Here is a 14,975-nt window from a genome sequence, read left to right on the forward strand (position 1 = left end):
GTTAGCCAGGATGGTCTCGATCTCCTGACCTCGTGATCCGCCCATCTTGGCCTCCCAAAGTGCTGGGATTACAGGCTTGAGCCACCGCGCCCGGCCCCTTAATTTTCTTAAAGACCAATAAGGAAAAAACTACCCCCAAATAACACAAAGGTCCCTGCCTTACCCGAGAGCTCTGCAGCCCACTTGTCTGTGTCAGCATACTCAAACTCCAGGTCTGGTGACTCCGAATAGCCCTGCTGACAAGACGAGAGAGCTTCAGGAAAAAGGATCATGCTGTTTGTCAAAGAAACACATGCTTCGAGATGCTGTTGTTACAGGACACCACTGCCTCCGCTTTTCTGATGTTTTTTTCACATTTTGTTTCCTAAAACCTCTCAGAGTATCCTATACCTTTCCTTCAGAGCACTGATCATAACTTATCATTACAGGGTGTGTTTAGTGTCTGCCTTTCCACAAGACTGCAAGTTCCCTGAGAACAAGAACATCATCCATTTAACTTACCAATTATTTCACAAGGTCCAGCATAGTACTTGGCATGAATAAGTGAACGAATGAATGGTTTATACTCACATATTTGTTAAATGAACAAATACAAGGTTTCTATGTATTTTGTGCAGTAAATGACCATTCCATGTGATGCTAAGATTCCAGAAGTCTTAACTTCTTTCTGGCTAGTGAGCTGTCAACAGCTCAGGACAAAAATGAGTATTGAAACCCTCAGCTTTCCCCGCCTTTGTCTCAAATTTCAGTGAGAACTGACAAAGAAGGCCGCCCCCAAACAGATCAACTTCCCTCCCACATATAAGAGAGAATGTGACAAAGACCGTCTTTTTCCTGCTGGAAATAGGTGATTACTGAGAACACACCATCTTGGAAGGCGTGTACTGGGAAGAGAGAAGTGAGAAACAAATAGGTAAAGTCCTTAGGTTTAATTACAATCTACCTGGGAAGACAAAGACCAGCCACAAAATGACATACCCACAAATGGCCAGAAGAGGTGGCTCACGCCTGTAATTCCAGCGCTTTGGGAGGCCCAGGTGGGCGGGTCATTTGAGGTCAGGAGTTCAAAACCAGCCTGGCCAACATGGTAAAACCCCATCTCTAATAAAAACATAAAAATTAGCCAGGCATGGTGGGGCATGCCTGTAGTCCCAGCTACTGGGGAGGCTAAGGCAGGAGAATCGCTTGAGCCCCGGAGGTGGAGGTTGCAGTGAGCCAAGATCACGCCACTACACTCCAGCTTGGGAGACAGAGGGAGATTCTGTCTCAAAACAAAACAAAGCAAAACAAAAAACATACCCACAAACGAGAACTCCACATTGAGTTCAGAGACAACACAGTGTACACTTTCACAAGTTACTGAGCTTCAGTTTCTTCACTCATTGAATGGCAATGATAAAAATCTACTCTGAAGATTTTTAAGGACTAATCAAAATTATGTAGTACACAGTAGGCTCTCATCAAATGTCAGCCTCCCTGTCCTCCAGGCATTCACTGATCAGGCTCCCAAACTACCGATTTCAGCTATGACTAAAGAAAGATCACGGCATCAGCCTCTCTTTTTTTTTTTTTTTTTTGAGACGGAGTCTCGCTCTGTCGCCCAAGCTGAAGTGCACTGGCCGGATTTCAGCTCACTGCAAGCTTCACCTCCCGGGTTTAAGCCATTCTCCTGCCTCAGCCTCCCGAGTAGCTGGGACTACAGGCGCCCGCCACCACACCCGGCTAGTTTTTTGTATTTTTTTAGTAGAGACGGGGTTTCACTGTGTTAGCCAGGATGGTCTCGATCTCCTGACCTCGTGATCCGCCCGTCTCGGCCTCCCAAAGTGCTGGGATTACAGGCTCGAGCCACCGCGCCCCGCAGCCTCTCTAAAGAAATGGATTTAGACAGGTCTCTGCTTAAATGCGTCCGTTTGACTGGTCTTTCATGTAATGAGTCTATGTGGAAATTTTTTTTTTTTTGAGACGGAGAGAGTTTCGGTCTTGTCACCTAGGCTGGAGTGCAACGCTGCAATCTCGGCTCACTGCAAACCTCCGCCTCCCAGGTTCAAGCAATTCTCCTGTCTCAGGCTCTTGAGTAGCTGGGATTACAGGCACCAGCCACCACGCCTGGCTAATTTTTGTACTTTTAGTAGAGATGGGGTTTCACCACATTGGCCAGGCTGGTCTGGAACTCCTGACCTCCGGTGATCCCCCCGCCTCGGCCTCCCCAAGTGCTGGGACTACAGGCCTGTGCCACTGGACCCGTCCGCTATGTGGAAATCAAAGGGTAAAAAGAGAAATTAAAATTTGTCAAAGGGTATTTATTTGACCATTCATAGCTATTCAGGCAAATTTTAAACCATTTTTCAAAATAACTCCTCTCATGATGAAGGTAGGTTCACCCCCCTCCACTTTTGTAACCTTCCACACTTGAAAAACTGAGTAGTTACCACTGATGTCCATCATCCCACCATGCAAGGGCTCCTAAAAGGTCAGTGTCATTGTTTTTTCAAAGAATTCACTCCAAGCTCCAATTACCTCTACTTCGGGCTTGCCAATTGTTGACATGTTTTCTCAGGGGTTTAGGCTTGCTAACAAAAAATAAGCTTCTGAGGAACTGATTTCACAGGTCTAAAGATAGTATCATTGCTCTTTGGTACGAATTGGTACATTATGCTTGGACAATGAGGAATTCCCTCTCATTAACTTGGCTGATCAGGTTGGCTGCTGATCAATCTAGGAGATGGCACAGTAAGTGCTCTGAGAACCTGCTGATTAAGAAGCCTTAAAACGCCGCGACATGAGTATCTTCATTCATGAATTCTGCAAAGGGAGGTAGTGGGAGGAATTCTTTAACTTGGGGTGAGGTTACTAGTCAGCTCTAGACTATGCCATCTCCAGAACGGCAGGAACGGCTCACTGGCGAGACGAATGAATGCTGGGTCCTAACAGATGTTTAAAATGTCTATTTCTCATCTTTAACAGTTCAGTATCAGGCGCACTGGGCACAACACCCACCACAAGCACTGTCAACCCACGGCCTAATTCAGGTCAGAAGAACAGGGCATGTTTCCCCCTCCTACTCTCGGAACCTACGGCCGCGCAATACTCTCAGTGATAATTAGCTCGGTCCGGCTGTAACTGCCTTCTAGATCCTTGCCGGTACCTTCCCTGCCCACAAGCGCCTTCCTCTGCACGCGGCAGGACCCAGGAGCTGGCGCACGCGTGCCAGGGGCAGAGGCCCGAGATGATTAGGTTGGGGGCGCGGCCGCCCAGCGCCCTGGAGTGCACCCAGACCCCCGACTCCTCAGCCCGGAGCTGGGGCAAAGGCGGCTTCCCCAGGGGCTGGGGCCTCGAGGCCACGCCCACAGCCGGGGCCGAGGGGAGCAAACCAGCAGTTGCCGGCTCCGGGAAGCTCTCCCGGGCGGCGGAGCACTACCAAGGACCCCAGCTTCATGCCCCCGACCCCAGGAGCTGCGAGCCTCGCTTCCTGCTCCTTTCGCTGTATACTGACAGTTCTCGGCCGGGCTCTACTGAGCCCTCTGGGAAGCCCAACCTGGCCCCGACAGTGGCCTCGGGCCCGGGACCCCCGGCGCCGCCCGCCCGGGTGTGAACCTCGCCCCCCGAAGCTCCTGACCTCCGAGTCTTTGCGCTGGTTGCGGTTGAACTCCCGGGCTTTGCCCCCAGGAAGGAGGCCCGCGCCGGCCCGCGGTGCCCCGGGTGGTGGCTGTGCGGTTGCCGGCGGCGGAGGTGGCGGAGGCTGGGGCTGCTTGTTGTTCACGATCAGTGGGCCCGGACCGCCGGCTGCCGGCTCCATCTTGGCTGCTCCACACCCCCAGGTTGACTCGGGGACAACCGCCGTGATGCAAGTCTCGCGTGATTTTCTCGAGGAAATTTCCCTGGCCGCCATAGTAAGTGTGGCGGCCAGTGTTAGACGCCATCTTGGCTGACTAACACCTCGCGATATTCTGTCTGCAGCCCTTCCGTTGTTGATCTGTTTAGTTTTCCTCCTAACTTTCAGTTTCAGTTTAGATGTAATTTTATCTGTGAGGCTTCCCTGAGCTTCTTCAGTCAGTTTAGTTACCCCTCCTTCCTCTCAATCGCTTTGCACTTGTCACTGATAGCCTTGTTCAAGGCTTAGGCGGAATTTTGTTATAAACAAAATGGACAGGATCCTAGTCTTCATAGAGTTACAGTTGTGACAAGTGCTAATTTTTCATTCAACAAACATTTGATAAATGTCTCCTGTGCACCAAGCAGTGGGATAAAATGAGGAACAAGTGTCTGCAGTCATAGTACGTAACAGTGCTTGGTGAGTCAGACAAACAATAGACAAATACAGAGAAATAAATGCTGAAAAGTGTTAAAGGAAAATTTGTTCACGGCACTAATTAAAGACGGTAAGGCAGACTTTATGTAAGAGAGCCCATGGTGATCTGGTCATCGTTACAGGGACCACTACAACCAGACCTTGCAGTGAAGAAGAGGAATTAGACTCAACTCTGACTCCAACAAGAAATAGTGGAGATTTATAACCAAAGAGCAGGATGACGGTTAGTGGACAGAAAAGTGTCATGCCCCTCCGTGTGAAGAGACCACCAAACAGGCTTTATGTGAGCAACAAGGCTGTTTATTTCACCTGGGTGCAGGCGGGGCTGAGTCTGAAAAGAGAGTCAGCTAAGGGAGATAAGGGTGGGGCCGTTTTACAGGATTTGGGTAGGTAAAGGAAAATTACAGTCAAAGGGGGGTTGTTCTCTGGCGGGCAGGAGTGGGAGTCAAAAGGTGCTCAGTGGGGGAGCTTTTTGAGCCAGGATGAGCCAGGCACAAGATAATGTCATCGCTTAAGGCAAGGACCTATCATTTTCACTTCTTTTGTGGTGGAATGTCATCAGTTAAGGCTGGGCAGGGCCTTTTTCACGTCTTTTGTGATTCTGCAGTTACTTCAGGCCATCTGGGCGTATACATGCAAGTCACAGGGGATGCCATGGCTTGGCTTGGGCTCAGAGACCTGACAAAAACTACTAAGAGAAACATCAAGGATAAGAAGTTTCTTGCTAAACTGACCTAACAGGATTATTGCTGAAAGCAGGACAGGGTGCTAAGATGTTGAGGGTGGTCAGATACCGAGTGCTATGGTCTGACTGTATCCCCCAAATTCCATATGTTGGAAACTCAATCCTAAAGTTCATATGTTGATAGTATTTTGAGGTGGAGCCTTGAAGGGGTAACTAGGATTAGATAAAATCATCAGGGTAGGGCCACTGTGATGGGACTGGTGGCTTTATAAGAAGAGGACGAGTGATCTGAGCTGGCACACATGCTCTTGCTCTCTCATCCTGAGGGGCTCTCTACCATGCAGTTTAAGAAAGCCCTCACCAGGTGCAACCCCTCGACTTTGGGCTCCCCAGACTCCAGAACTGCAAAAAATAACTTGCCTTCCTTTATAAATTACCCAGTCTTTGGTATTCTGTTATAGCAACAAAAAATGGACTAAGATGCCAAGAGTGGAGAGTTCTTGCACAAACTAGATTCAACAAGGACAGAAAGGGAAGCCCAAAGGGTTAGGCCTAGTCAGGAAGAGGACTAACAGGAGCCTGACTGGAGTTTTGGCCAAAGAAGAGAATCTTTGTTAGAAGAAACAAAAATTAAGAGGTTAAAAGGTGACAGTGGGGCGGAGGACGGGTTGGTGGAGGCGGAGAATGTGGCTATAATACAAGCATGCTGCCCAAGGAAGGCAGGCCTGAGGGTGTGATTTTAGATGAGTTCTGAAAGAAGTGAGGAGAAGCCCTGCAAAGTTCCAGGAACGGCACACAGACAGAGGAAACGGCTAAATGCAAAAGCCCTGATGTTAGAGTGTCTGGAATTGAGTGAGCCAAGGGAGGGATAGTAGTTGATGAGAGCCGTATAATGATAATGCAGGGACCAGAAGAATGCAGGGCCTTGAAGGTAGTGGGAAGGAGTTTGAGTTTTATTCTAAGTGAAATGGAAAACCATTCGAGGGTGTTAACCAGGGAGATGTTATGGTGTGATATTTACAAGTTCAATCTGGCTGCTTTTGGAGAAGGGATTGGAGAGTTGCAAGAATGGTTAAGGCAAGACAAGTTAGGGGACCATGTAGATGGAGATGATGGTGCTTGTACCAGAGTGGAGCATTGGGTTGATATTTCTATTTTGTGTAGGTAAGGGGACAGGATTTGCTGGAATCTTATCAGCTGGGTGGGGGGAATAAACAATGACCCCCTAGATCTAGGTTTGGGCAACTGAGTGGATGGCTGTATCACTTTAATAAATAAGTAAACCCAAGAGTAAGAAAAACAGGTTTAGAGGAAAGATCAAGACTTCAGTTTTGGACACATCAAGTTCGAAATACTCATCAGACATCTTAGAAGTGTTGTGTAATAATAGCTCTTACTATTATCTGTTGTTATACTGTGAAATCCTTAAAGGCATTTTATCTATCTTTGTCTCTCCAGCTTTACATATTGCCTGCTTTACACCCCAGGCTCAAGTCCAGAAAGTCCCTGTGATACAACTCTCCAGGGATTTTCCCTGAGGTCCAACCTAGTAGGTGCTTAAAAAGTCTTTGTTGTAAATTAATAAATAACCCAAAACTACCAAGCTGCTATTTCCTCCTGTCTATCTTCCTGTGCCTATCATAAGCTGTGTCACCTGGGGGAAAACATGTTTCAGCTAAATTTAGAACAGGGAAGGTTTTGGGTCAATAATTACACTTCTAGTAATAGATTCTAAGGAAATAATCAGATTTAAATAAAGATAGGTGTACAATAATATTCCAGGCAGTGGTGTTTTCAATAGTGTAAAGCTGCGATTAACCTAATTTGAGAAATAGCCAATAAGTAAATGGTTAACTTTGAGAGGCCAGGCACCATGGCTCACGCCTGTAAGCTCAGCACTTTGAGAAGTTGAAGTGGGAGGATTGTTTGAGCCCTGGAATTTGAGACCAGCCTGGGCAACAGAGCGAGACCCTATGTGTACCAAAAAAAAAAAAAAATCAAATTTAAAAATTTTTGAAAAAGAAATGGCTACTAATGGAATGGGGCATGCATAAGACAGAGTATACAGATCTGGAAGGAAAAAGAATCCCAAATGTGAAGGAGCAGAAGCGCAGCTGGAGAGTTCACTACTCCAACTTGCTAGGAAACTTTGAGAGAAGCACAATCCAGTGGAGAGTAGAAGTTGTAAAGTGTCTTCATGCACTTCTCTTTTTTTCCTTCCCCATCTGTAAAATGAGAATAATCCCACTTGCCTTTTTGTCGGAGGTGTGTGAACCAGGGCAACTCCATCTTGAATAGGGGCTGGGTAAAATGAGGCTGAGACCTACTGGGCTGCATTCCCAGGAGATTAGGGCATTCTTAGTCACAGGATGAGACAGAGGTCAGCACAAGATACACGTCATAAACATCCTGCTGATAAAACAGTTTGCAGTAAAGAAGCCGACCCAAACCCACCAAAATCAACATGGCGATGAGAGTGACAGCTAGTCCTCCTCACTTTTACACTCCCGCCAGCACCATGACAGTTTACAAATGCCATGGCAACACCAGGAAGTTATCCCAGATGGTTTACAAAGGGGAGGCATGAATAACCCACCCCTTGTTTAGCAAATAATAAAGAAATAAGCATAAAAATGGGCAACCAGCAGCCCTCGGGGCCGCTCTGCCTATGGAGCAGCCATTCTTTTATATTTTCACTTTCATAATAAACTTGCTTTCACGTTACGCTATGGACTCGCCCTGAATTCTTTCTTGTGAGAGATCTAAGAGCCCTCTCTTGGGGTCTGGATTGAGATTCTTTCCTGTAACATTTTGAGCCATAGTGGCGGGCGCCTGAAATCCCAGCTATTCAGGAGGCTGAGGCAGGAAAATAGCTTGAACCTGGGAAGCAGAGGCTGCAGTGAGCCAAGACTGCACCACTGCACTCCAACCTGGTTGACAGAGGAAGACTGTGCCTCCAAAAAAAAAAAAAGAAAGAAAAGAAAAAAGAAAACTATAAAGCATTATTTGTTTTTGTTTGTTTTAATAAAGGAGAATTATTACCAAGAGGTGATAACCAAGGTGAGAAGCCCTTCCTTCACCACGAGCAGTCATTGTTCAAGAGCCTGTAGGAAGAAATTTCATATTTGAGCCATTCTAGTGTTGCAGGAGCTGCAGGAATATAGTGGCTGCTCCAGTTGGGCTCTGTAGAAGGAAATTGTCATGTATTCTGTGCCTACAGCGTGTCAGGTACTGGGTAACATGTTTCACATTCATTGATACCTAAGTATATGCTGGGAGGCAGAGTGAGCCTGTTTCTAGCAATTTCCATCCTAGCCCTGGACAATACATTGCTAGTCACTGAAATGCTCAATATTAAAGTAATCTATATAGCATATAAAACATTTATGGGTCTGGTCTTACCCTCTAGTTACTGTGTCACATGGAGTTCTCTCCATTAATGGCTGTCAGAAGAGGATAATATTAATAATGTTTTGGTTAATTAATAAGGCAAATAACTAATAGTTAATTCTGTCTTCCAAAGGGACCAGCCAGCTTCACTCTGTCTCAGGTCAGATTAATTTATAACATCTCAGCTTTCTTACATACAACATGAATTAGTCAAAAGACTAAGTCAAAGTTGGTCGTGGTAGCTTATGCCTGTAATCATAGCACTTTGGTAGGCCAAAGTGGAAGGATCACTTGAGATCATGAGTTTAAGACCAGCCTGGGCAACATAGCGAGACCTGATCTCTATAAAAAAATTATAAAATTAGAGGCATTGTGGTGTGCCTGTCATCCCAGCTGCTCAGGAGTCTGAGGTGAGAGAATCGCTGGAGACCAGGAGTTCTGGGCTGCAATGAGCTATGATCCTGCCATTGCACTCCAGCCTGGGAGAAAGAGCAAGACCCTGTCTCTAAACAGAAAACTGAAAAAAAGATTAAGTCAAAGTATTATATAATATACTGTGTCTTTATCTATTTCCTAAACACCTGGGAAATTCTCAATTTCAAAATACAGGAGTTTCAGAGAAAGATTTTCAGACCTGTATTTTATTATCCTTTCTTGGCAGGAGACCCTGACCACCAGAGCACATGAGAAAACGCGCCATCTGGTGGTTGTAGTGGAGAACCACACCACAAGGCAGCCTGGAGGAAGAAAGGCCTGGATCCAAGACAAGTACCCTCAGGGCCACAACCCAGAACAATTCCTTCTGGAGGACATTATAAAATGTCTTCAAAGTCCGGGCGGAGTGGCTCACGCCTGTAATCTCAGCACTTTGGGAGACCGAGGCGGGCGGATCACGAGGTCAGGAGATGGAGACCACCCTGGCTAACACAGTGAAACCCCGTCTCTACTAAAAATACAAAAAAAAAAAAAAAAAGCCAGGGGTGGTGGTGCGTGCCTGTGGTCCCAGCTACTCCGGAGGCTGAGGCAGGTGAATCGCTTGAACCTGGGAGGTGGAGGTTGCAGTGAGCCGAGATTGCACCACTGCACTCCAGCTTGGGCAACAGAGTGAGACTTCTCAAAAATAAATACATGAAATAAAATGTCTTCAAGGGCTGCCTGTGTGGACAGATGAGATGTTACTTCAGCTTAATAAATTACTATTCAATGTATTAACGTAACAAAAACATGACTTAAGCTTTTTGAAGTTCAGCTTATAGGCCAGGCGCGGTGGCTCGCACCTGTAATCCCAGCACTTTGGGAAGTCAAGGCGGGTAGATCACTTGAGGTCAGGAGTTCAAGATTATCCTGGCCAAGATGGTGAAACCCCATCTTTACTGAAAATACAAAATCTTACACGGGAGTGGTGGTACATGCCTGTAGTTCCAGCTACTCAGGAGGCTGAGATGGGAGCATCGCTTGAACCCAGGAGGCAGCGGTTGCAGTGAGCCAAGATCATGCCACTGCACTCCAGCCTGGACGACAGAGTGAGACTCCGTCTCAAAAGAAAAAAAAGAAAAAAAAAGTTCAGCTTATAAATCTTATTGTAAAAACCTAGCAAATATTAATGATTTCTAAGGGATTTTGAATATCCCACTTAAAAACTTAAATTCCTTTAAACCTTTTCAAATATGTTTATACATTTAATATATTAAGTTACCTTTTGTCAATGGGCACAAAATACAAACAAAAGCAAACAAAATACTATTCTTTCTTTCCTTTTCCTTCTTTCCTTCCTTCTTTCCTTTCTTTTTTTTTTTTCCATTTGAGACAGAGTTTTTGCTCTTGTCGCCCAGGCTGGAGTGCAGTGGCACAATCTTGGCTCACTGCGACCTCCGCCTCCCGGGTTCAAGCGATTTTCCTGACTCAGCCTCCCAAGTAGCTGGGATTACAGGCGCATGCCACCACACTCGACTAATTTTTTGTGGTTTTAGTAGAATCGGGGTTTCACCATGTTAGCCAGGCTGGTCTCGAACTCCTGACCTCAGGTGATCTGCCCACCTCGGCCTCCCAAAGTGCTGGGGTTACAGGCGTGAACCACACACCTGGCCAAAATACTATTCTTCAAAGTTCTGATACTGGGTACTTGTATGTTTCCAATACATAGTATAAATTTCCAATACTGTATGTGAAATTGGTTGCAACTTAAAATTGCAAGTTTAAATTGATTATTGAAGTACATATTTCTAAATTGCAATAACAATTACCTTCCCAAGCACTATCTGAGTTGCTTTATCAGTTTGCGAGATTTCCTAATCCTAAAGTGAATCCTGGCCAGGATGTGGGTGAATTTAGCATCTGCAACCTAGACTGGAAAACTCTTTGTTCGATATCCTTTTCTTTCATGTTCATTCTCTGTTTCTGCTCTTACACAGAGATCCCTCTTCTTACCTAACAGATTGCAAATCAAATGCTTTCTGATACATCTTTACCTTTATACCTCACACAACTTTTATACCTGGGATCAGAAAACTTTCTGTAAAGGGCCAGATAGTAAGCATTTTGGGTTTTGTAAGACATTTGTTTGCACCTATTCAGCTTTACCACTGTGGCACGAAAGTAGCCATAGACATTTCATAAATGAATGAGTGTGGCTATGTATTAAAGTTCCATTTATGGACACTAAAATTTGAATCTTATATAAGTTTCACATGTCACAAAATATTAGTGGATTTTTTCAACTGTGTAAAAATGTAAAAACCATTCTTAGCTTGTGAACTACACAAACACAAGCAGTAGGCCAGTTTGGCCAGTGGGAGAGCTATAGTTTTGCCAACCATTGCCCTAACCCCGTGTTTCATACCCGTTAGCAGAGAAGTACAGATGTTAATTCTTCTTTTACCTTCTTTCAAAATTTACAAATTTCTCTAGAAGTGTCCTGAATTCAGAAGTTATTTGGTGGGGAAGACTTTGTTCAGTATCCATAACCAAGGAACACTCTGGAGTAGTTTCTTGCAACCCCACTCGTCCCGTTTTTTTTTTTTTTTTTGAGACAGGGTCTCACTCTTCTACCCAGGCTGGAGTGCAGTGGCGTGATCAGGGTTACACTGCAGCCTTGACTTCCTGGGCTCAAGCAATCTTCCCATCTCAGCCCTCAAAGTTGTTGGGACTACAGGTGTGCACCACCACACCCAGCTAATTTTTTGAATGAGTCTCACTAATGTTGCGTAGGCTGGTCTCAAACTCCTGAGCTCAAGCAATCCTCCCACCCTGGCCTTGCAACATGCTGGGATTACAGGAGGAAGCCACTGTACCGGCCTCCGGTTTCTTGTCGAACCCTCTGGTCTGTGTATTACTTTAGTGGTGACGTATTGCCAGTGAAATACTTTTTTTGTATAGACATGTAAAATACTGTTTTTCTGTTGATTTTATTTTCCTTTACTAATCCAAAAGCCTTCACCTTTATTTTTGGTCTAAGATGTCCCTAAATAGAGCACAATTGATTTTTAAAGTTTTCTCAATCAAGCTGGTCAGACTTTTTGATCTTCAAATTCTCATTGAACAAAATTTTAACTCTGAAATAATCAAACTAACAAAAAAGTAGCAAGTATATTACAAATATTTTTTTCCAGACCCATCCGAAGGTGAATTGTTGACTTGATAATCCATCACTTCTAATACTTTAGTGTTGATTTCCTACGAACAAGCATTCTATATAACCACAGATCAGTCATTAACATTTGGAAATTAACAGATATTACTATCGCCTCATCCTCCAAGCTCTTTCAAGTTTTATCAGTTGTCCCAATAAAGTCCTTTATATCTTTATATAGCAAAATGAACAAGTTCAGGATAGCATTTAGTTGTTGTATTAGTCTCCTGCAGTTCTGTAGTCATTCTTTGACTTTGACACCTTAGAAGAGCCAGTCCTTTTGTAAAATGTCCTTCAATATGGATTTGTCATAGAAGGGATGCTGTGTTCTTCTCAATGCAACCTATCAAGTGGCAAAGATCTAGATTTGTCCCATTACTGAGGTTCATTTCTTTCCGTTGATTAAGGTGGTCTGCCAGACTTCACTACTGTGAAGCTACTCTTTTCCCCATTATTGTATTTAAGAAATACTTTATGGAAGGCTGCTTTGAAAGTATATATAGGCTGGGCACGGTGGCTCACACCTGTAATCCCAGCACTTTGGGAGGCCAAGGCGGGTGGATCACATGAGGTCAGGAGTTGGAAGACCAGCCTGGTAAACATGGTGAAACCCCATCTCTACTAAAAATACAAAAATTAGCCAGGTGTGGCGGTGGGAGCTTGTAATCCCAGCTACTCGGGAGGCTGAGGCACAAGAATCGCTTGAATCCAGAAGGCAGAGATTGCAGTGAGCCAAGATCACGCCATTGCATTCCACCCTGGGCGACAGAGCGAGCCTCCATCTCAAAAATAAATAAATAGAATAAAAGAAAATATGTACATATACCATTCCTCATTAAACTTCTATTTACTTATTCAGTCATTCATTTCTATTAGCAGAGAGTCATAGTTTTCTATTTTGTTCAATGGGTTACAAGTCATTACTATTCTGATGCTCAGATTGTCTCAGATTTACCCCATGTAAATCCCTTAAAGCTGGCTTATGTATTCTTTTTTAAGCCCTTCCTTGCTTTCTGGCTTATCTTGTACTTTTTTTGCTCTGCCATGGAATCAATCATTTCTCCAGTGAGTCCTGGCTCCTTTCAGTGGAGAATGTAGTGCCTAGACAGATTTCAAAGGATGCCTTGGAGAGTTTTGAGTTCCAGGCAGAGAACTGCCACAGGGGCAGGGCTACTGCGGAGTTCCCACTACGGCAATGCCTTGTGGACCTATGGAAGCAAGGTGACCTCAAGAACCCAGAACAAACTCCAGCCTGGGAGAGCTGCAGATGTGAGACTCCAACCTGAGAGTTGTCACATGGGCTGCACCCAGCAAAGCTTTTGGAGCCCAAACCCCACCCCAGTGTGTCCAGAGGTAGGGCATGGAGTCAGATTATTCTGAAGCTGATTTAACATGTGACCTGTTGGATTTTAGATTCGACTGGAATCTGTTACTCCTTTTTTCTTTCCTATTTCTCCCTTTTGGAATAAGAATGTTCCCTATGCCTACCCCACCACTGTATTTTGGAAGTACCTAACTCATTTGATTTTACAGGTTCACAGATGGAGAACAATTTGTCTCAGGATGAATCGTATCTTTTTTTTTTTTTTTTTTTTTTAAGATGGAGTCTCACTCTGTTGCCCAGGCTGGAGTGCAGTGGTACCATCTCAGCTCACTCACTGCAAACTCCCAGTTTCAAGCGATGCTCCTGTCTCAGCCCCTGAGTAGCTAGGATTATGGGCACCCACCACCAGGCCCGGCTAATTTTTGTATTTTTAGTAGAGACAGGGTTTGGCCATGTTGGCCAGGCTGGTCTCGAACTCCTGACCTCAGGTGATCCACCCGCTTCAGCCTCCCCAAGTGCTGGGATTACAGGTGTGAGCCACCGTGCCTGGCCTTGGATGAATTGTATCTTGAGTCTCACCTGCATCTGATTTAAATGAGACTCTAGACTTCTGAGTTGGTGCTGGAATGTGTTAAGACTTTAAGGGGTATTGAGATGGATTGAATATATTTTGCATATAAGGAGGACATGAATTTGGGAGGCCAGGGACGGAATGCTGTGATCTGAATGTGTCCCTGAAAATTCATCTGTTGAAGCTTAATTGCCAATGTGATAGTATCAAGACGTAGGGCCTTTAGGAGCTCTGTCCTCATGAATGGGTTGAATGACCTTAAAAAAGGACAGAGGAAAATAGGTAGGTCCTTTTTGCCCTTCTACTTTCTGCTATATCAGGATGCATAAGAGGCACCATCTTGGAAGCAGGGAGCAGCCCTCTTCAGACACCAAATCTGCCAGCGACTTGACCTTGGACTTCCCAGCCTCCAGAACTGTGAGAATATCAATTTCTGTTCTGTATAAATTTACTCGTCTCAGGATTTGGCTGGAGCAGCAGAAACTGACCAAGACAAATACTTTGTTACATCAGAAGACACTAGCCAGTAATCCCAGCACTTTGGGAGGCGGAGGCGGGAGGATCACTTGAGCCCAGGAGTTTGAGATCAGCTTGGACTTCATGATGAAACTCCATCTTTACCAAAAATACAAAAAATTAGCTGAGACTGTGGTCCCAGCTACTTGGGAGGTTGAGGTGGGAGGATCACTTGAGCCCGGGAGGCAGAAGTTGCAGTGAGCTGAGATCAAGCCACTGTACTCCAAGCTGGGTGACAGAGTGAGACCTTATCTCAAAAAAAAAAAAAAAAAAAAGACACTGAGACCACTTCAGAAATGGATACAGGTGTGGGAGGAGGCTGAAGCTTACGTAACTTTGGGGGCATTCTTTAGAAATTAGGTCTTAGAAGGAACTATGCAAATGAGGAGCCCTGAGGCTTAAGCATTAAGCAGCAAGTCTGCTTCCTGAAGGAAGTTAGGAGTGAAAGTACCCAGGCCCGGTGCTTGGCACAGAGCAGGCATAGAAAACTTCAGATATTACTGAAGAATCCTGTATCCAGCCTCTACATATTAGGCCGTCAACACATCTCTA

The 14,975-nt window shown here is 45.1% G+C and overlaps 1 protein-coding gene across 4 annotated transcripts in view; it reads right to left on the reverse strand.

Annotated features, from left to right (window-relative positions):
• STRIP1 (striatin interacting protein 1) overlaps positions 1-7,300 on the reverse strand; it is a 25,025-nt gene extending 17,725 nt beyond the window's left edge. For 2 of the 4 annotated variants that reach the window (XM_011948081.1, XM_011948078.1), the window contains exons 1-2: positions 3,617-3,827; positions 164-233 (exon numbers count right to left, since the gene is read on the reverse strand). In XM_011948081.1, coding sequence (XP_011803471.1) covers positions 164-233; positions 3,617-3,796 — 250 coding nt within the window. In that variant the 5' untranslated portion in view covers positions 3,797-3,827. Of the gene's footprint in view, positions 1-163; positions 237-3,616; positions 3,828-7,242 lie in introns of those variants that run through there. The other 2 variants (XM_011948082.1, XM_011948080.1) reach the window with 2 other exon arrangements.
• Positions 7,301-14,975: the final 7,675 nt, after the last annotated feature.

This window comes from Colobus angolensis, unplaced genomic scaffold (assembly GCF_000951035.1).
Source record: "Colobus angolensis palliatus isolate OR3802 unplaced genomic scaffold, Cang.pa_1.0 Scaffold273, whole genome shotgun sequence".
Classification (NCBI taxonomy): domain Eukaryota; kingdom Metazoa; phylum Chordata; class Mammalia; order Primates; family Cercopithecidae; genus Colobus; species Colobus angolensis.